The following is a 23,906-nucleotide window of genomic DNA, read 5'->3' on the forward strand; positions in this document are numbered from 1 at the left end:
AATATACACATCAACCTACCGAAATCAAAGCCCCTCTTGCTAATTTGAAATCACCGGTGTGGAAGTATTCATTCATTCACGTCAATTAAAACTAACTTAGCCTACTCAACTTAGCAAGTGAAAAGGTGATCTAGTTACAGTCCAAAGTTACTTTAAGGCTTAAAATGCACATTGATAAGTACATATTCCATGAACACTAACCTTGGGTCTCTTCGGAGTGTGCTGAAACAATCAAATTATCATTCTGTGTTGTTTCATTTCACTATGTTCACATCTCTAATGTTAGTTCTGTTTACATTACAACCTTGCGGTTGGAACGGTTTCAAAATAAAAAGCGGTTTCAAAATAAAAGCCCCCCGAAACAGAAAAGGAAAAGGCCAAAAAGAGTAAATAACATATAAGGAATGCATTAATAGTAATATTTAAAAAAGATCGAAGATTACATTGAATCGAGGATTTGGAGAATCGTGACACCCCTAATCCACACACACATTGCAATTCTGAAATCTTGACTGCACAGGACACCTATAGACAGTACGGGGGACACCTGAAGATCACATGACCATTTGCAGAAATTACATGAATGTTATGGCAAGAAATTATGAGAATATTAATAAGAAATTAAAATTTGTTCTGGCATTCAAAGAGTGTAATTTTTTATTTTGATCATTAGGCTTCAGATTGAAGGTAGTGAACAAAATCTTAACACTGATTAAATTAATTAATAAATAAATAAACTTTTCTTGTCTTTTTAGTGACCCACTCCCTACAGTACTTCTACACCGCCTCCACAGAAATATCCAACTTCCCTGAGTTTGTGGCAGTTGGAATGCTGGATGGGATCCAGTTTTATTACTATGACAGTAACAGCAAGCAAGCTGTGCCTAAACAGAACTGGGTTAACGAAGCTGCAGACCCTCGGTACTGGGAGAGGAACACTGCAAATTGCCTGGGTTCCCAACAGTCTTTCAAAGCAAATATAGATATTGTAAAGCAACGCTTCAATCAAACTGGCGGTAAGTACATTTAGTGCAAGTTTTCAGCCTCAGTTAAGTTGTTAACTCTGGGGCTCAGTGGATTATCTCATAGTTAGTAGTTGCAACTTGGTAGTAACAAGTTCAAATCCTTTTTAATCAAATCTGATGTAATGCTTAAATGTGCATATTTATCATTGTAATGCATTGTTTGTAGGCCCATGTCAAGCTCCTCCTCTACAAATGCCTGATTTCGCGACAACTTTTGTAAAAAATTGCGATGGAAGTTGTGGTGTTTTTAGCTGTTTGTTGCGAATAAATAACAAGAGGAAGTGAAAATTGCAAAAATAGTTGCAATTTTTTTTAAATTATTTTTTAATTGAGGGTAATTAAGGTTAGTAAGACCAAAATTACACTGATCATCTTGATGCTTATTAAAAAGGATAAGTAAAGGTAAATAGTAAGGGTTACAGAAAAGGCCTATTTTAGGCCTATTTTATTTGTGTAAATACTTTGACTGGGGTAATTCACAAAGCAGTATAACCTTTCGTAGAACTGTCCAAAAAAGACAGCCCCCTAATAAGATGGCATCATGTCATATGTTTCAATACATTCATATATGTTATAATTCATATTAAGTTCATATATTTTTAATAATTCATACTCTGTGACTGGCATAATTACTAATAGCCAACTACTGTAAGTATCTAGTAATGTCATATTGATTTAAACTATTAGACTACACTTTTTAAGTGTGCTTGCAAAGCAGCACACTTATTGTTCTTCTTAAGTTTTATTATTATTTTTCCCGTCTCCCTAATTTTTTGTCAGCCCTAGCGCCTAGGCCCTTTGAGACAGAGACACCGTTCCAACTTTAAAACGTCCGGTCAGTACCGGTGTAAGTTGGTCGCGAAGATGACGTCAGGTGGGCGTGCCGTTCGTCCGCCATATTGGATTGAACAGAAAGCGAAACTAAATTTTCACAGGTCACAAATTTGGTCCGAACGCCACGAAACTTGACGTACATTATCCTTGGACCAAGCCTCACAAATGTTAGCGGAAGGATTTTTGATTTTCGAAAGCGTTTGCCCGTCACAGCCAAACGAAATCGGCGGCGAAGCTCCGAAACAGGAAGTCGTCCATATCTCAGGAACACTGTCACATATCGATACCAAATTTTGTATATGAACTGGGGACTCCAGTGTGAGGGTGCATAGGCAAAAAAAAAAAAAAAAAGAAATATTCTAAAAGTTTCCATCATTTGGCAAACCACCCATGGGTATTTGGTAACTCACACCATTCACCTTCTATCACAATGCCTTCCATGTATGCACAATGTCTCAGAGCAGACACAATGTCTCCAGGCAACCTTGCCCAATCATGAAATTCTTGCTCTGCCATGGGATAGTATGGACTTACGAACTGAAATAGCAAGGAGAACAGTAGCTATATATAGCTTACATAATAGAGTTGTTTTCACATTGACGGTATTCAAATTAAATTTTTCATTATTGTTAAATATCATGATGGGAGAGTATTATTAAAAATGTTACAAGTATGCAAATGCATATGTTTACGGGCATTTAGGTTTTACTGTGTTGTTTTGTTGTAAAGACATGCAAGGCATTCTGGGCCGTAATGAACAGTGGTCGGCAGCACTCCATAGGCTACGTATTAATATGAATAGGTGTTTCTGTAAATCTAGGGATAATAAACAGCTATCTCTGTTACAAAAACGAGCTGGTAATCGCTCATTGAAGAGGGTACTATGATAAAAAGATTGCTAAAAGCATGGAGTTGACGAAAGAATAAACAATCAATGTCACGTTAATGTTAAATAGCCTAGAACTATCTGAACGCTAGGTGGCAACGTTGTATTACATTTCACTAGTGTAGCCTACTTGAAATACGGTGTGAGATTCCCAAGTAAGGAAGGTGCAAATATTATGTAATTTATCATGGGAAATTATTGGAAATGTTATTTCTTGTTTATTCTAATTGCAAACCACACACATCCATTCGGAATCACACGTACACATTTAATACTGAAAGACTATCATTTCGTTTATTTGATGTTGCCTTAGCAACACAGCCTTCAGAGCAAAGATTCTAGAACAGGGCGTCAGAGAGACACGTTTTGAGTTTGTGGCCAAGAACCTAAAATATCGGTTTCCATGTGCTGGATGGTGTGCGTCCTTTATGAAAGTAAGTGTTTTATACAGTTAACGTTACAGACATAATGAGTCATGTTGTAGTGGTCAACATAAATGTGCCCCTTCTGTTATTAGAATGCTAAGCGGAGAAGCATGCTAAGCAGAGATTTAGTACCATTAATTTCTTGTGTGGCTAGCTATAGGGAGGAGGAGATGTAGTGCTATGTTGCTAATTGGGATTTATGTTGTTTAGCGTAATGCCATGGTCATTTGATAGGAGATGCTTGCACTCGTAACTTCGTCACGTGTAACTTTAGGACTGCTATTTTTTTTTTACTAACAGTAATTCACGAAGCACTTTAGCCCTAAAAGTAGCACCTACGTCTGTGAAGGCTTAAAAGAAGTGTCAAGGACTCCTAACGCGATGTTTTGAAATGCGTCTACTATTGTCTACAGGAGCTTCCAATCGCGAGGGAACTTGCATTGTAGGCATGCAATAACACCACCAACAACCAAAACTAGCCTACTCATTGTCAACATGTACATGAAATGTAACGTTTCATGTGGATCAAATTAAAATGTTTTCTTTGCAAACGTAAGCATAGGCATATGGTGACAGATTAATTTATTAATGCTGCTGTGTGAATCACGGTAAGCGCGAATGAAGTGGCCACTTCTTAATGGGACCCACTGTATGGAAGTGGGATAAGTAAAATAGAGATGTTTTAAATAAGATAAGGTTAATCAGAATTCTACTATATGCCCGCTTGACAACGGCAGAGATAGAACTGGCCTTTGGCCATAGCAACCATCCATTTAGAACGACTGGCCTTCATAGCAACCAAAGATCTGAGCTGTGTTGCAATGTGAGGCAAAGTATAGAAAGGTGATGAAACATACAGAGACAGGTCAAGAAATATAGTGCAATGTAGACAGTAGTATACAGTTGATTTACAGACGGTGGTTTAGAGTAATATGAAGTATTCCTTTATTCTGAGATAGGCTACATCAATAGGCTCTCAAACAACCCCAGGCTCACAAAACAATCCCAAACAGACATACGGTCTTTATAGAGCAAATCCATATAGATTATTTGTCAAATAAACCAGTAAAACATCATTTGTGGGATGGAATATATAACATTCACACTCATAGCTTATATATTTTTTAAATAAATCAGTGAAAAAGTATCCTGACAAACAAGTAGCTTTTTAATGCCTTGGTCATATTTCATAATTTCAATTCCTCTGTAGGTTACCTGATAGCCCAGTTTGAGAGGCGCAAGACACGTGACATTATTTATTTTTGCAGCCAATCACTGCTGTCATTTTATTTTATTGATTTGATCTCAGTCATAGAAGCTAAATTCGAAGGCAGGCCAAAGGTAAAATCCAACGAATCACATTCAACCCGCAAGCCAATAGTTGAATAGCCCTCTCCTAGAGCTTTTGGGATATTGCCACTGCTCCAACACTGAAAGGCACCGTTACAATGCCTGGATCAAGCCAGGTTCAGCATAGCGTATGCCACTGTCTGCTCACGTTGCTGACCGGACCAGGGCAAGCACACTTTCGCAGTTCCCGCCGGAAATGCAGTCTAGTTTATAAATGTTATTACATTGGTGGTGTTTAAGTCTAATTGACTGCCTGCCACTTTAAGGGCATGAGAGTAGCGTTTTCTAAGTGGATTGGAATGCTTGCATCTCACTGTGCTACGGCTACGACTGGAAATAACTTTTTGCATAGTGCATTACGATATGTGGATGGAATTCGGAATGTTTTCTGTCATTAGTTAAAATAAATGTTAAAAAATAACTCGTATGAAATCATTCTTGGATCATAGAAGAGGTAAATGTCTTACAATGTTATTAATTTCTATGATTTTGGTAGCACTACACAAACTGAGCCCACAAGCTAGCAAACATGACACAAGCTAAAAGGACATCTCCAGGTGTAAACGTTTGCCAATGGGTTGCATATTGTAGCCTACTCAAAAATGTCAGTAAACCAAGTAGGCCTTAATTAACTTACTTTGTCTTTCATAGCCTTAGGCAGGTTAGCAACACCAGGTTGAGAGATCAAGTAAAGCAGATCATTAATGTTAGCATTCTATTTATTGTCATCAAAACTGCAGAGGAGTGAACAAGTTATAGGGCAGTCTCTGGTGTCTGCAGAAGTGTGAGTGTGGCATGACTCAATATTCTGTGCGAGGGACTGTTGTGGTAGGTGAAATTTCACGTGGAAACCATGATGATTGGTCGAATTTGCGAAAAAGTTGCAGTGTTTGGACAAAATTGCGAGGTCGCCCAGAATTCACGAGGATTTGCTGAATTTGCGTTAATTGTTAATCATCGCAAATTCCTGGAGGGACTGACTGAATTATGTCTATATTTTGCTAGTGTTAGCTAAAGTCTAACTGACTTTCACAGTGAGTCACAGCCAGCCGAAGATGCCAGAAAGAGGCAGTTAGTCATGACAAACGGAGGATGCTAATGTTAAATAGGCTATAGTGTTTACATAGAATTAACAGTTCGATTAGTCGTTAGGTGGTCATCCCTATGTTCCCCGGGTCCTATGTTCCCCGCTACCGCTTTTTTCCGTGCCCACACTTTGTTTGTTATGAGGGAAGGAGAGGGGGCGCCGCGAACTGAAGTTCTTTGCACCACAGAGGCGCATTGCGGAGCCCAGTGTGATATAGTCACGTTTAATTGATTTAACCCTCTAGGCGCCACAGTCGACTATAGTCGACAAGATGCGGTACTGAATAAAACGGCCGATTTAGTCAAATAGGGTGTCATATTTCGTTCGACTTCCACTCCACTAGATGGCAGACATGTCATACGTCATCCCCGAGTCGAAAAAAGGACACGCTTTAAACAAAACTTTCTAGCTACAGCGCATTGAATCAGTGCATGAAATACCGGAGCTAGTGTGCGTGTGAGCCACTTTGTCAGAGCGATATTGTCAACGTCAGCGAGTATTTGCATTAGATTATCGTCTAATGGCATCAAAAAAGTTTACCTGAAATGAAGTGTTGGGTCTTCTATTCACGGACCCTGATTCTGAAGGGGAATATCTGCCTTCAGAAAATGACGGTGATTAGTTTAGTGAGGCTTCAGATGCGTCCCTGCCTTGCAATGATGCAGCTGGACAAAGTGAGAGTTTACTCCATAGTTTAGCTTACACCAAGCACAAACGTTGAATCGTTTGCCCAATGTCACTGGTGGGAATAATGTTTCACGGGTTCGGAGTGTTCATCGGGAAGTTAGCAGGGTGTTAGTGGTGTGGCGAACGAGGCTGGAGGTAGCCTAATATCCATAGCGCTAGCTTCTGTCTTCTGAACGTGTGCCTCTCCACAATCGCGGCGACAGTAACGTGGTGGAGCCTTTGTCTAATGCCACTGGGTATGTTAGACGAGGTCGAAGTGCTCATAGGACAGTTAGGGGGGAACGTAGTGGCAGTGTGGGGAGTCGCAATGAGAATGACAGTAGGCCTAGTCCGAGCTGCGCAAATTCTCTCCACTCGGCGCGCGCGAGGCAGATCTGGCCATGCTGCTCGCATGGTGGAGGTGGTGACACGCTTTCTCCCTCTCCCACACACACACACACACACACATTAGGTCATGCATAGTCTATCACAAGATGATGGGAATGCCGGCCCTGTATGGATAGGGATAGGGAGTCATTATCTCTACAGCAAAAGGCCTGCTACATAAAAAAAAAAGTCAGCCATTTAGTAATGATTTACACTGTTGATTTGCTATCTACTTCCCTGATCATTTAGGACATACAGTACACTATGTGTTCCTTTTTGTGTGTTCATGTCCTTGTGATGTGTGTGTCTTTGTCAGCTAAGAAAAAAAAAACAAAAAAACATCAACAAAAACAACAAAAAGAAAAAAAATACTAACATTGTCTCTTGTCTTGTCTCGTCATCTCACTCCTGATCTGTGCCTTGCCGTGGCAAATGAGCTTTTGAACTAAACAGGTCTTGTCTACTTGTGTTTGTGTGTCATCTGAATAATATATATGTGCCCCATACATGGAATCAGAGTGCCTACTGTATGTAGTAAATGGAAAATCTCTACAGCAAAAGGCCAGTCTACCGCTACATGCATTTGGTTTGTTTCTGCCATTTATTAGTAATGATTTACACAGTTTGTTCACTACTTACTATTTACCTGAGCATTCAGTATTGTGCAATATAGCATACAGAAGGTGAGGGACATTTTGGGGGGAAAGAAGTGGTGCATTTTATCATTCAAACATGCAACTTTTCATGAAAATTCTATAATCCAAGATGGCCGCCACCATATGACGTCATAATATGCAAATTAGATATAAACATTTAATCTCTACATAAACTTTGGGTCATCCTTAATATTTCTCTAATTTACAGAAAGTCTCTATCTCTTATCACTTTTAAGATATAGCCTTTTGAAATGAAGATGTCAAAATGTATCGTTTCGGAAAAAAACCTCTGGCGCCTAAAGGGTTAATTGTCTGCTTGACTTATATGTGGTTTAATGCGCATCGATAATTTCAGAAGATGAAAAGAAGGTTCAACAGATGCTAAGAGAGACGAGTTTAAGTTAATAATGCTAGGCTATGTTAGCATAAACTTAACTTAGGCTACCTATAAAGCATGCTTATGACATCAATAAATAAGGAAAATATTCACATATACACACACTCACATATATCCATTTTATTTAACCAGAAACACACAATCCCTTCAGTCAACACAGTTACAACAGACGTGCGGACCGGTGACAGCTTTTGGTGGAAAACACTTTGTTTGTGATGAGGGAAGGAGGGAAGGAAGAGGGGGCGCCGCGAACTGAAATTCTTTGCACAGAGGCGCAGTGCGGAGCCCAGTGCGATATAGTCACGTTTAATTGATTTAATTGAGACACTTAAGTCTTGTATGTAACAGTAGCTGGTGTCTGGTGGCAATCAGCCTAATGACACAGCCCCACCTGTTTTCCTATGATATTAGGATTGGCTCACTGTCTTGCTGCAACGGCCTGCTGTGTTTAAATCTAGCCGAGTCTGCATGGCTTCAGTCCCAAGCTTGTCATTGTCTTTGCACTTGGCATCTCATTGTTGATTCTTACTGTACAAGAGGTGAAGGAGTTGATCTAAAATAGCCTTTGGTTGAGCTGTCGGAAGAATGGGATTAATTTTAATGGAACAAAGAGATATCAAACTATACTGGGCTGTAGACCCAAAGGGACATTTTTGGATTATTGACGAGTCAGACCAAAGGGGCTTCGGAGCAACGCGCAGTCCCCCCCTGCAGCGTGCCAGCGAACGGAAAAATGAATAAAACAAACCAATTAAATATCAACTTAAAAAGGCATGTAGTTGTAGCGCGTTTCTTCTGTGAGAAGTGCAGCTCGTGTGTGTTGCTGTCCTCAATTTAGTGCTGAAGCGGACAATGCGAAGTTACCTAGAATGTTAACTTTGAACTCGTTATATCCAGTAAAGAAGCACTACACAAGTAAAACCATTGTAGGCCTATGTTATAAAAAATGTTCTTCATCTATTCTTTTACTCCGCTATACTCAACGTGGAAGTTAGGAAAATCGCCCTTCTGGCTTGTGTCAATATTGCACCGTGCGCGTATGTGTAGGTCTACCTGGTGTGATACGGCAAGCAACATTGACAGAAAAATACACTTTGCTACCATTTGTGCACGAAATGTGCACTCGCAAGCATATCCCATGCAATTTCCGTGGTCAGATACAAGGCGGGGAACATAGGACCCGGGGAACATAGGTACGCTCCCGTAGTTAGATGCTAGCTCAGTTAGATGCTGCTAACAATTCACTAGATACTTCGCTACCACTTACCATTTTTTATTCATATAATGCTTGACGACATAAATGACTTAAACCCTGAACGGGAACACTTACCTTGACTGTCATTTGAGTGCCTCAAAGACGAGCAGACGATAAGATTCACGGCTCATTTGAAGATTGCTTGGAGAGCGTTGTTTGATGTGTTTCAGCTGGAGTTTAATTAGCAGACACGTTACAATGCAAAGTTGCTGCCAAGAGCGCTCTCAATGTTAAGTCTATGAGAGTTTTTATTTGCTTTTTGTCGTAAATATCTCAAAAAGTATAAAGTTTACAAATTGGAAAATTACGCTGCACTCCGTTTCGTTTCAAGAGCTTTGTAAGCGTGTTTGAATGACATCAAACGCTTCAGCGGTTTCAGCGGTATTAATGTGGTCGGAAGAAGAATGAGAAGAAGCAGAATAATAAGAAGCACAGGGATAACAATCCATTGCATTTACATGGGGGGTGTTAAGACTGTCTTGGTAGCGTATAGGTCTAATTGAGTGCCTGTCACTTTAAGACGTTTGTGAGGGAACCCTTGCAATTGTAACACAGTTAAAAGGCTGCTAAAATGCGGATGCAATTCATGGAGTTTTCTATGGGGGGTTTTTCCTGCCATTAATAAAATTAAAATCAAAACAGTGAAATTAAAATGAAAAACTCGTTTTGCCATTTAATTTTCAAAGTGTCAGTGCAATTATCCTGCCAAATTTAAAAATAAAATGAAATATATACATTTGGCTTTTAATTTTCCTGATAAACACGATACATTTGTGACAAAAATAAAAATAAATTGAAAACGTCTATTTGTCATTTCATTTTCATTACCATCCTGGTATATTACTGCCAAAAATGAAAATGTTAGTTGGAAAATGAAAATGCAAACTTCACTTTGACTTTGCCTTTTCCTGACAATGCGCACAATGTATGCCAAAATGATAAATAAAATGAAAACTGACACCTGCTTGCGATTTATTTTCCATTTCTCGATTTTCATTTTCATTTTCAAGTTCACAACATGCAAATGAGCTGCATTGTTAATGAGATGTATGTCTGTGATCACTGCTTCGAAACATCGTTCAAAATCCCTATGTCATGTGACCAAAGTTAAGTGAACCTTCGGTGCATTTCACCGGTGTCGGTAGGCGTGCCCGCGCGTTCAATTAACAGTGTAGCTTTCTCTTATTCTGTATTCTCTTCTCTTTCTCTTTTTAACTATGATGGTGTAGTGGTTAGTGAGGGTGTTTTTTACACGGTAGCCCAGGCTGCTCAAATGTGGTTCGATCCCCGTTTGATTAGTAAGGTATTGTTTCAGATCGTATCTGTTTATGTTTTCTTACTTCACCATTAACCACACAGTTTCAACTAAACTCTCAGAATGGTCAACTAAACTCTCAGAAAGGATAATTGCACTGAAAATTAAATGGCAAAACGAGTTTTTCATTTTAATTTCACTGTTTTCATTTTAATTTTATTAATGGCAGGAAAAACCCCCCATAGTTTTCCATGTAGTTAGCTAAAATAAAGGTTCGTACTTCTCCTTGGGACAAGAACAGTATTCTAACGTTAGCTTTGAGATACTGCTTGATTGCATAACTTAACTTAGTTTAGTCTCCTCAATGTACTATGTTGTGATAGCCTAAGACCTTAGCAGAGTTAACTTTAATGCAGCAGTCAACAGCATTGTCACGATGCTAAGTGGATTTAATAGCAATTTAGCCCGTCATCTTCTAATGCAATAATTCTATGTGGCAACAACAATCCTTCAACAATCGTTAATGTTTTGTTAAATGCACATGCAGAGGAGGGGCAGCGGGCTCGTTACGAGAGAGGGCGGGGCAAGAAAAGGCTGCGTGCATTAAAAGCGCAGCTCAATGAAAGGATTTTATCTTATCTTTAATTTAAATAGTAGCCTACAACATAGAAGATTAATGTGTGGCAGCCGGTTTTTATTTTGTGACGCCCCGCCACCAGTGTTCGAATTATACCGTGAGCTTCGGGGGGTACAGCTATTTCGACTGCTGGCGTCACTCTCCATTTTATATAGGCTTATATTGGCTGGCTGGCCGACAAGTTAAAAGAAACTACTGTAATCAAACTAGCAAGCACAATATACCTTACACGTTATGGGAAGGGTTGAATTTGGGTAAACACTGTTTTAAGGTGCGCCCCGTGTGTAAAATTGCGCGCCACAGTCAAATGGTATAGCAGTGCAATGCAAACATGGAAATGCATAGACCAATAGCACGGAAATGGCAAACATTCTACTAAAATTTAAGACCCAGAATTGTTTACAGATGGGCCACAGAAAGTCTTCCGTTTAGTAGCCAAGTTCACCTAGCCTAATAAGGCCTGCCTTTGGTTCATTTGATTCGCTGCAATGGAATAATAAATAAGTTGTTTCTTTGCACCTTTCACAAACCCAGGGTTGCTTTACAATGCACACAAAAGACAATGAAAACAAAGACGAGCATTGTGTCTCATGGCGTACTTCTGTACTTACAATACCTAATTTGAGTGCATGAGTGTGTTCACACTGAAAATTCCAATGACACAAAGTGCACTGCTAGTTCCCGGATGGTGCACTCATAACGGTCAAAAAGTTGAGTGTGCAACGACTTTTTGCCCTCAACGGACGCCATCTTGCCTATGGGAGGGGAGGGAGCATTTTCAAACTCGTGATAATTGTGCTTGAGGAAGCTGGAGTAGCAGCAGTGAAAAACACACTTTACATATGTACAAGCAAGTTAAAACATAAGTTGTTCATGTTGACACAGTACAACCATGTCACAGTCGAATAGACTGCCCACTGCTGTGTTTCTCCAATTGTCCACTGATGCCCCTATCCATCCACACACACACACACACCATTGTCTCCACACAACTCTGCTCTTCCCATCATATCACCATTAGCAGCCAAACACATCACTGTTACCACTCAACACGCCACTAAAAAGCCTACCCTAACCCTCACCACTGACATCCCAACTCAACACTGTTACCCCCCAGCACACTTCACTGCACCCCCTACTGCATCACTGTTAATCACTCACACACACACACACACACACACACAGGCTAGTGCAGGGAGATGAGAGGACGGGGTCGTCTGAATGAAGGGGCTGATTAGGGGTTTAGTGTGCAAACCCACCTCCTCCATTTCTCTCTGTGCCTTTAGGCTTGAGGAGGAAGCTGTGAGGAAAACAGACAAACAGAACGTAGAGCAGAGAACCCCAACAGTAGATCATGAATCAGATTAGCAGCAGAGGGAGAGATGGAGCCTCAGCATGTGAGGCCCCTGAAGGCCCAGCTGTAACTAGGGGCTCCTCACCTGCCCTGCACAGCATCACACTGGGCTGAGGGACGACACTGAGCCCAACAGTCAGACAGGACCCTGTGTGATGCAGCTCTTAACACCTCAATACATTCAGATGGACCAAACTGGCCTTGCGCTAGGTGTCTGGAACTAAAGGAACTGTACAGTAATAATAACCAGTATACCTCATTACATTCTTCCTGTATCTCACATTAGAAAGAAATAATGTTCATGACTTTCTAAAAGCAATACATGCTCTATCAGATTTGGTCAGTTACTCAATATATTATACAGATAATCCAAAGTATAATGAAAGTAATTATAATGTGATAATCATAGGGGTTATAAGGGGAGTAGATAAGTTCAGGTGGCCACAAGGAGATACAGAAAAAAGTAGATTAAAATGGACCACACAGTAACACACTGGACCACGGTATAGTATCGCTGCAGTTAAGGCCAGATTGCCGGATATGAACATCTATATGCAGCAGCTTCATTGCCCACTGTTGTATTTCTCCAACAGTCCATTGATGACCACATCCACACACACACCATTGTCTTCACCATACAACTGTTCTCCCCAGCATACCACCATTAGCAGCCATACACACTACAACACATCATTGTTACCTCTTAACACGCCACTAAAATCACACCACTAACCCTCACCACTGTCATCCCAACTCAACACTCTTACCCCCAAGCACACACCACTGCACCCCCCACTGCATCACTATTAATCACAAAGACACACACACACACACACACACACACACACACACACACACACACATACACACAGGCTAATGCAGGGAGATGAGAGGACGGGGTCGTCTGAATGAAGGGGCTGATTAGGGGTTTAGTGTGCAAACCCACCTCCTCCATTTCTCTCTGTGCCTTTAGGCTTGAGGAGGAAGCTGTGAGGAAAACAGACAAACAGAACGTAGAGCAGAGAACCCCAACAGTAGATCATGAATCAGATTAACAGCAGAGGGAGAGATGGAGCCTCAGCATGTGAGGCCCCTGAAGGCCCAGCTGTAACTAGGGGCTCCTCACCTGCCCTGCACAGCATCACACTGGACTGAGGGACGACACTGAGCCCAACAGTCAGACAGGACCCTGTGTGATGCAGCTCTTAACACCTCAATACATTCAGATGGACCAAACTGGCCATCTGCTAGGTGTCTGGAACTAAAGGATCTGTGTAGTAATAATAGACCTAACCAGTGTATCCCTCATTACATACTTCCTGTATCACACATTAGAAAGTAGTAATGCATATAAACTTTCTAAAAGCAGCACAAGCTCTATCAGATTTAGTCAGTTTCTCAGTACATTAGACAGATAATCCAAAGTAATGATAGTAATTAGAATGTGATAGTCATAGTGGTTAGGAGAGTAGGGAGCTTAGATATTGCAGGGGAAAAAAGTAGATTAAAATGCAGGGGAAAAAAGTAGATTAAAATGGACCACACAGTAACACACTGAAGCATAGTACATTATCACTGCAGATAAGGCCAGATTACCCGATCTGTCTTCCACTGTCTTCAGCAGCTTGACCGCCCACTGCTGTGTTTCCCCAACAGTCCACTGACGATGCCCCATCCACACTCATGCACACCATCATCACAGCTCTGCTCTCTCCAGCATTAACCACCATTAACACCAAGTCCCATCTACAGCACACCACAACACATCACTGTTACCTCCTAAACACATCACTAACAACCCACCACTAACCCTTAGTGTGTAAATACACTGATGCAGCCAGAGATTAAACAGGAAGAAATGTTCATGATACTAAGTAACATTGTTACTTCAGTTTGTCCTTCTGATTCACAATTCAAGAAATGCTGTTGTGTCATGGCGGAGGAAGGAGAAACAAGAACAACCATAGCACAAGACAAATAAACAAGTGAATCTATAAATAATGAATCCCCACGGGAAAAATAGCTGAAATAGTTGTACTATGTTAAGTGTGAGTAATACTGTTTCCTAACCCCTATACATCTAAGTGCATGTGTCTGTACTGGGAAGGTCTTACACTAAACAGAGCTGGAGTCTTAGTGAAGAGAGCTGCAGCACACAGAATGTTCCACTTTAATCAGAGTTTAGTAGAGTAGTCTGGTGTAGAGAGGGGTCTCAGAGGGGAGAGATGAGCACACTCAGGGCCAGTCCACACAAAACAGAAGTGATAAGACAAGTCTTGCGCACACACACAGCATTAGCACCAAATGCCTGTCCCATGTAGATACACACACTATATAAAGAAGGTCAGTTCAGAGACTTTAGCATGAAATGCTAGAACACCGGCTCTCACACATACAGGTGTTTGTGTAGAGTGTTTTTCAGGGACTCTCTCATCCTCTTGATGTCACACACACACTCGCACCCTTACAGGAGGCCATTAGAGAATCTGTCTTTCTCTCACTCAAATACACACTCACATAGTGGACTCACAACTACTCCCCTCAGTTAAGTCAGTATGAAGCAACTTTCCTATGTAGTGATTGAGGATTGAGCTCAGGAGGGGTGGTACACACACATACACACACTCACATGCACACACTCTCCTATTTACACATAGGATACAAAGGATTCGTATAACGACACACACATACATCGCCCCGGCGTCTGTTCTCTCTCCTCTTCCACTTTTCCTCTCCCTCTACCTACCCATCATCTTCTGTACACGTCCCATTCATACTGTTTGTTCCATCTCTCTCGCTGTCTCTTTATCTCTCTTTGTCTTTCAAATCTATTCATTTTTGACAAACCATAGACACATTACATTAGATAATACAGAAAAGCACACATGCGTGCACACACACACACACACACTTCTGTCTGGAGATGACTGCAGTCTCCTGGTGTGTGAGCTGCTGCTGGTCCGTGTCTGCTCTTATCTCGGCTCTGTATCTCAGGCTGGGACAAGACTCCAGCTGGCGATTTGACACTCACACACACACAAAGCCTACACATACATGCTTACATATGGACACACATGTATACACACACATACACAAGCATATACATACAGTATATGTACACATATAATAACACCCACCTAAACATACACACACAAAGGGCCAGAGAGATCTGCCTTTGCTGCTCTGAGCATGATAATAGAGAGACAGTCTCTCTCTCTATCTCACTCACACACACACGTACAGACACACACACCACCTTTTGAGTCGCTCATACTCACACAGATGCATGCAAACACAAACGAGAGAGACAGCACACATAGCCCCAACACAGTGTTGTGAACACAGTTTCACAGAGAGGGAGAGGTGTTGTTAGAATGGAGAGTGGAGAGGTGCTCACACACACATTCAAACACGAGGTGCTCACACACACATTCACTGATGACCAGCATAGATTCACTGAGATGATGAATAAAGAGCCAAGATGGACTCATCCACACACACTAAGAATCAGTGTTGTCTATCAAACACAGATACAGTACACACACACACACACACACACACACACACACACACACACACACACACACACACACACACAAAAGTAAAGCAAATGGGCCATACAGACCCTTTACTGTACATACAGTAGAGAGTTAGTAGACTTCCAAACACAGAGACACAATCTTTCCACAGTGTTAAAACTGAGCAGGGTTAAATCATAACCAAAACCCATATTGAGTCACACAGCAGAGTTGTCTCCATCCACACAGGACCACACATGAAAGGGCAATGATGATAGTTTAGCACCTTTATGATACATGTGTGCCAGCATACAAAAAGAAGCACTCTGATAGTCGCTATTTAATGACTCGTATATGCATAGCATAGAGGAAGTAGTAGTGCCCGTTCACCCACACGCTGACACAAACACGTATACATACTCGCATTCATGTACACAAACGCACACACACAGTGAGTCTCCAGTCAGTCCTCAGGAGCGGGGAGAGATAGGAGAGACGACACATTCGCAAACACGCACTCTCACCACGTACACACACATAGAGCCAATAGAGGCTCCCTGTGTCCATCTCACTTATAGAACACTCAGTTAGACATTCCCCTGACCCCCTCATATAGACACACTCCTAACACACAGGGCCAGTGGAGCGTCTGCCACACCCAGGGCCTCCAGCACCAGTTGCTCTCTCACTCACACTGACATCAGCATGAGGCTGCTGCCTCTCAGGGGGACAGAGGGGGGGGACACACAAGGAAGTGCATTACACACACAAACACACAAACTCTCTTTCTCTCACTCTCTATCTATCTCTCTCTCACACACACACCTGGTTAAATATACACAATAACATGGGAGCTACCTCCAATACGCACCCGCCTGACAGAATGTTGTTCTCGGCACAAAACCATTACACTACATTAGCCTTCAACCCCAAAGAGGGTGGATCTTTTCACAATTAATGCTTATTAACCTTCTAAAATCAACACAAGCTTTATCAGATTTTGTCAGTTTCTTAATATATTAGACAGATCATCCATATTTATGATAATAATAAAAATGTGATAATAATAGGGGTTATATAACGGGGGTAGGGAAGCCCTGGTGCTCACTTGAATATGTAGAACAAAAAATAGATTAAAATGGACCACACAGGAACACATTGCAGCGTGATACATTTGGTCCACTAGCCTGATATTAAGATCTATCTTCAGCATCTTGACTTCCCACCGCTGTTTTTCCCCAACAGTCCACTGATGCCCCCATCCACACCGTCGTCACCCTACAGCTCTGCCCTCCCCAGCGTATCACCATCAGCACCCAGTCCCACCTACAGCACACAACACATCACTGTAACCACTCAACACACCACTAAAAACCCAACTCTAGCCCTTTCCGCTGTCATCCCAACTCAACACTCTTAACACCCAGCACACACCACCGCACCCCCCTCTGCATCACTGTTAATCTCAAACACACACACACACACACACACACAGGCTAGTGCAGGGAGATGAGAGGACGGGGTCGTCTGAATGAAGGGGCTGATTAGGGGTTTAGTGTGCAAACCCACCTCCTCCATTTCTCTCTGTGCCTTTAGGCTTGAGGAGGAAGCTGTGAGGAAAACAGACAAACAGAACGTAGAGCAGAGAACCCCAACAGTAGATCATGAATCAGATTAACAGCAGAGGGAGAGATGGAGCCTCAGCATGTGAGGCCCCTGAAGGCCCAGCTGTAACTAGGGGCTCCTCACCTGCCCTGCACAGCATCACACTGGGCTGAGGGACGACACTGAGCCCAACAGTCAGACAGGACCCTGTGTGATGCAGCTCTTAGACTCTCATAGTGCTCTGTGACTGTTAGACTGGCACAGGGACAGAGTTTCATTAGATTAGAGATCATTCCTGTTACACCTCCTGCCAAACAGTCACACAATACCAGCCACCCATGTGAATTGTGAGAATAAACAGTTCTCCACTATTACTAAATGTGGTGATTTATTATAATTTCTTTTTTAAATTCTAATTCTATAGAACCCAACTGAATTTTAAGAGAGTGAAATGATGATTATGAATTTTAAGAGAGTGAAATGATTATGCAGTGGATAAAAAAGATAAGCTGTAGATGTATGATATATTGCATGCACTTTCAAACTAAGTATCTGCCATATACTCAATATATTACACATATAGTCCTAATCTAAAAGTATGCTAATAATTGGGATGTGATGTGATATAGTCCAGTTCATAGAATGAATTCACTCTGCAGGAGGACTACACAGTGGAGAATCTGTCAGGCTTCATGTAAAGGGGAAAGTGTAACCTGGGTGCTCTAAATGTTGATGGTTACTCAGAGATAAAGAACCTTAATGGTGTAAAAGGGACTGTAGTCACACACACAGACACACTGGTTCACTGCTGGAGTCACATCACAACATAATTACTGGAGTCTTCAACAGCATCACTGCATACTGCTGTGTTTCCTCAGCATGTCACTGATATCCCCATACGCACACACAGCATTGTCACTCTTCACACCATTGCTCCATTTTACCATCCCACTTATTATACCACTGGTATAATAGCCTCCAGATACATTACCCACTACACACAGGCACCAGATGTTCATATATGGGGCGTGCCACGTTGAAATGAGTCCAGTTCGACAAAATAAAAAAATGGGTTTAATGGACATTCATAATCTACAGACCTTAGGGTTTAAAACAAGGGCCATTTGTTCAATTCTGTTTAGCCAACCCAGAGATATTGGCCAAAATGTGAAAGCTATCCTCATCTCAGAAAAAGAACAAGTTTTGAGAAAATCAGCTTTAAAGTTTGTGAAGTGTAAATGAGCATATTATGTATATTTCCTCTCAGCCAATCACCACAAGACTATGCATCCTGATAAAGTTCCCTTTGCCTTTGGAATTAAAATAGCCGCAGTGTTGTTGCTGTCAATCTCTGTTGTACGTTCTCCAAAGAAATCCATAGCCAAAGATTGAATTGCTTCAGAATCCGAAAAGATCTAAACTACACAGCGCAGCGTCTGCTCAATTCAAGCAGCCGGTAAAACTTGGGAGGCATTCGTAGTTAACTATAGCCCAATTTGTGAGGTAGCCTATAATGTTCGATCAACTTCTGAAGACGAACAGGACATCAATAGCCTAATGCTTAATGCATAGCCAAATGTTTTTGTTTTTAAATAGGCCGCCAAACCAACTCCAAAACATATTGAATTGGACCAATCGGGTGCAATCTCTGAAATCTCTGGGAATCTGGTCAGCAACAACTGTATGTTTAGGTTCTTGCGTATGTAGGTTAGGTTGCTGTTGCTCCTCCTAAATCTCTTTGCTAAAATAGAAATTATCTTCAGAATAATTACTAGTGAATAGCATATTTATGATGATTTCTTATAGAGCCCAAAAGCCAAAATACGAAGTTATCAGACCAAAGAAAACGGAAACGTTCCTGTTCTCACACAATAAGCATCTTAACGAGGTAGAAAAACGTATTTTGTTATCCAAAATTTAATGTGCAGCCTACACATATTTCTAGGTCATTATACATAATCTATGAGTGATGGAGAAGAGGTAAAGGAATGTGAGAAATTAGAAAATGCATAATTTTGTCATTGTTCGACCCTCTTTTCATTAAATATCTCAAAATGGATTTCCGCAACACTGGACTCATTTCGTTGTTGCATGCCTCATATTTAGATTCCATTGTTTTCAATTCAACCCCTGCACACCAGAAACAAACCCTTTCGCTGCCACCCAGTCCATTAGAATTCAGATGCATTTTTGTTGGCGCCGCTCAAACATCCATTATTTATCAAATGCTTGTCAGTTGAAGATTTTGGTGACTGTGCAGGGAAAAGTGACAGTTCCACTTAGAATGTGTTGGCAAAGCCATTTTGCTGCCAGTGCGTGGTGGATTTATCACATACATTTCATCACTGTAGTCTCTCAACACCACTCATTTCTATAACATCTACCAACCCCTCACAACTGTAATCCCTGAACAAAACCCTGTTTCCCTCCACCACATCACTGTTAACTTACTCACACACACACACTAATGGTTATGGTTATGGTTACAGGATTTGGCAGATGCTTTTGTCCAAAGCGACATACAAATACAAAAACAATATAATATTTCAAATTTATAGGAATGTAAATTTGTTATAACAGGAATGTTGGTCAAACTATAATAAGGAGAATAGCAATATTAAACAACAATGTCAATTCAATCAATAGCCTAATAAAATAAACAATGAAAATGAGGGGGGAAAAGCAGTAATAAACAATAATGTCCATTCAATCAATAATATAAAAAACAATAACATGGTAAGACTACATTAAGGAGAATATCAATAATAAACAATAATGTCAAATTAATCAACAGCCTAATGGAAATAAAACAGTATTATACAAACCATAGGAAGCGCTTAAAGAACTAAGTGCATGTTGAACAGATATGCCTTTAGACCCCTCTTAAACGACCCAAGACTATCACAGGAACGGAGAGCACTGGGCAACTCATTCCACCAACATGGAACTACTGAGGAAAAGAGTCTTGAATTAGACCTAGCGTTTATGACTGGTCGACACAACAGACGTTCATCAGAAGACCACTGTGGGTGGTTGGGGGTGTACGTATTGATAATGATTAATGCAGTGAAATGAATTCTCAGTGAGAGAAGCACTACACACAGCCACTTAGTAAAGCACTGAAACAGCATCACCGACTTTACCCAGTGAGATGAGACTTGTTAAGGCTTAAACTGCTTCCATTTCAGAGTTTTGTGTCTGAGATTGCCATGCATACACATGCATGCAGGTCATGCACACATGGAAGCAGATACAAGCTGATGGTGGTTATGTATAGGTATATATGAGAGTTGGATTAACGTGAAACTGTTGCAAATGATGGTAGTGCTGAAGCAGATGTGTGATTCTGAGTGTTCTAAAATCTTTCCTGTTATCCCACCCTAAGGTGTGCACACTTTCCAGAAAATGTACGGCTGTCAGTGGGATGATGAGAGTAAAGCTACAGATGGATTTAATCAGTTTGGTTATGATGGAGAGGACTTTATCACTCTGGATCTGAAGAACCTGAGATGCATTGCTTCAACACCAGAGAGTCTCATCACAAAGAACAAGTGGGACAATGACAGAGCTTGGCTTGAGAATAATAGGAACTACTTCACCACAGAGTGCATTGATTGGCTGAAGAAGTATTTGCAGTATGGGAGCAGCACTCTGGAGAGGAAAGGTACAGCAGCACACAACTACTGACAACTGCAGTTGTAGTTGCAGTACAGTGGGCAGGATTCCAATCACTTTGTTGAAACACATTACTCATCTCCTCCACCAAGAGATTACATCTTTTCAAAATCTAATCAAATATGTTTACTTTATTAATGTACACACATAGTAATTATGTATTAATAACAAATAGTTATTCCATGTTGACAAACATAACACCATGTGTCTTTTTTTCCTGCATCACCAGCATTTGTATTTTTTTACTACTGTAATTGTTTCTATTCTTTTTCATTCTTTTTTCTTCTCTTATTACTACCTTGTCCTTCCAGTCCGCCCAGAAGTCACTCTCCTCCAGAAGGACACTGCAGTGATGTGCCATGCTACAGGCTTCTACCCTGAAGGAGTGATGATCACCTTGAAGAGAGATGGAGAGGAGATGCTGGATGATGTGGATGTGGGGGAGACACTGCCCAATGAGGATGGAACCTTCCAGAAGAGAGCTGTGCTTACCGTGTCACCTGAGATGAAGAAGGGGCAGTACACCTGTGAGGTGGCCCACAAGAGCGGACCTCCTACTTTTAAGACCCTGATTGTGGAAGATGGTAAGAACCAACACCACAAAATTCAGCAGTTACTGATAGACATTGCCCTGCTACATGTTGTTTTGGTGTTAGTGAATTGGGTATAAAGGTAATTTCTGTAACCTGAAATTTCTTATGATGAACCAAACCTGGCTTCTAGCCTCGTGCCTACAGTCAAATTGCAGTCGTAAGGATATCCTTTACCAACCTGATACTCTCTCGTGTTCTCTATTCAATTGTTTCTGTCGTTGAGTTCATCACCATTGCCCATGGACTTATTATTGATGTGGTCTTTGTATCTAAATGAAGTTTTTGAGTAGCCTCTGTGCTGGAAAATGCGCTATATACCGTATTTTCCGGTCTATAAGTCGTACTTTTTTTTCATAGTTTGGCCGGTCATGCGACTCAGGTGCAACATATATATATTTATATATGTTTTTTTCCTCTTCATGAAACATTTTTTGACTGGTGCGACTTATACTCCGGTGTGACTTATAGTCTGGAAAATACGGTATGCATTTATCATACCTTACCTTACCTATGTTAAAAACATAAGATCATTCAAATGCAACTTTCAGTTGCAACCCTAGTTTATAGAACAGAACTTGGGGAAATATTTTCATGATAAGGAGGAACATAATTCATGAGAACATTGATCTGCCTCTGTCAGAACACATTCCCGAGTTTTACAGAGTATGATTTATTCAGTATTTATTCAGATTAGGCCCTGTGATGCATCTTGTAATTCTGTCAAATCAATGCTGTTCTCCTTCAAGGTCTTCATACTGGACACAGTATTGTTCTGTACAGAGAGGGGGAATGATTGATTATTCAGTAGCTGCATTTTATAGGCCTGTGAGCTATTCATTCCCAGGCTTATTGTAGGATGTACAGGGTCATATGTGTGTATTTAGTGCTGTGCTGTTGCAGAGGTGATTTACATAAGCCTTTTTCCCTGTAGGCAATATCCTTGGTATCATCATTGGCTGTGTTGTGGCTGTTGCTGTCGTGACTGGTGTGATTGTCGCCATTGTTATGATGAAGAAGAAAGGTGAGAGTAATCTCTTTTGTGTACTTGCAGTGTTTTTGAAGTTAAACTGTTTTCTATTTTCTAACTATTTTATTTACAAATATACTCCCATAATTTCTCGATCAGCAGTGACATGATTTAACATTCTCTTGTATCTTTCAGGCTACAAAAAGGCAGAGCGTGAGTACCTTCTACAGCAGTAAAACTGATACAATAAGTAACTTTGACAACTTGAGATGTTAAAACTTCTGAGAATAACTTTTATTTGATATTTTGATAAAATATTGGTCATCAATCTCTTGTTTACATGTTTGTATCTTTGTAATGCAGTAATACTGCATTTATTTGAAGAGAAGCCTTTTTCTTTATTATCATCAAAATGAATTAGAAAAGAACATATAAGCTTTAAAGGTTGCAGTTGTAAAGTATGTGTGTTTTAGTTTGTGTTGTGATTCATGGTTTTGTTTCATATGTGCTTCAAATGTCTCACAGAGTCCGATTCAGAATCTGATCACTCCAACGGTGCACGGTATGGTTCATCTCTTATGTTCTTATGCTCTTATGTTGCTCTTCTGTTTAGCGCCTACAAGTATTGTGTGTTTGTGTATCCTCAGTGTAATCAGTTATGAGATGTGATCCATCATTTTTGTGGTGATCACATTTATTTATCTGATATCCTTTTGTGTCATTTCTCTTTAGGACTTGAGGTAACTGCTGAATGTGAAGAGTGAGGAGCAATGAAGAAGGATATGCAAATCAACAAACAGATTTCTCTCTATATGCAACATCCTACAATGGTTATATCCATGATTTAGGTATAATGTTAAGATTTTATGTCTATTTACTTTCATCCAGTTTTTAGCAATAACTCATCCTTTTCTCAAACTGCTGTACAAACAAAATAGATTCTAGTGCAGTCAAATCTGTTCTATTGGTGTGAAGAGTATTGATTTGAATATAATAGTAGGCATTGTGGTTTCTTTAATTGTATTGTGTTGGTGTGCTGTTGCTTTGTATTGCTCTGTACAATGTGTTTAATATATTTGTTTCACCATTTGAACTGGTGATGGGAAGTGGGCAATTCTTGATTCTAGGGTGAAACAAAGATCCACTTTTTTTTTCCATCTTTCATATTTTCAATTTTTTCCAGTCAGCAATTGAATGAGTCAATAACCAGATTGACTACATATAGACTTGATTCACAAACATAAAAATTTAGAATTGTGTTAAAAATTGATATTGTAGATACTGCTGTCATCAATGGAAATGTATTACAAAAAATAAAATCTACCAAATTGGAA

At 40.5% G+C, this 23,906-nt stretch overlaps 1 protein-coding gene across 3 annotated transcripts in view; it reads left to right on the forward strand.

The window, feature by feature from the left end:
- The window catches only part of LOC121695507 (putative HLA class I histocompatibility antigen, alpha chain H), a 32,672-nt gene extending 8,766 nt beyond the window's left edge, over positions 1-23,906 (forward strand). For 2 of the 3 annotated variants that reach the window (XM_042076412.1, XM_042076411.1), the window contains exons 2-8: positions 756-1,016; positions 20,723-21,001; positions 21,324-21,596; positions 22,537-22,626; positions 22,768-22,785; positions 23,098-23,134; positions 23,305-23,906. In XM_042076412.1, coding sequence (XP_041932346.1) covers positions 756-1,016; positions 20,723-21,001; positions 21,324-21,596; positions 22,537-22,626; positions 22,768-22,785; positions 23,098-23,134; positions 23,305-23,311 — 965 coding nt within the window. In that variant the 3' untranslated portion in view covers positions 23,312-23,906. The remainder of the gene's footprint in view (positions 1-755; positions 1,017-20,722; positions 21,002-21,323; positions 21,597-22,536; positions 22,627-22,767; positions 22,786-23,097; positions 23,135-23,304) is intronic. The other variant, XM_042076413.1, reaches the window with a different exon arrangement.

Source organism: Alosa sapidissima, chromosome 21, assembly GCF_018492685.1.
Source record: "Alosa sapidissima isolate fAloSap1 chromosome 21, fAloSap1.pri, whole genome shotgun sequence".
Lineage (NCBI taxonomy): Eukaryota > Metazoa > Chordata > Actinopteri > Clupeiformes > Clupeidae > Alosa > Alosa sapidissima.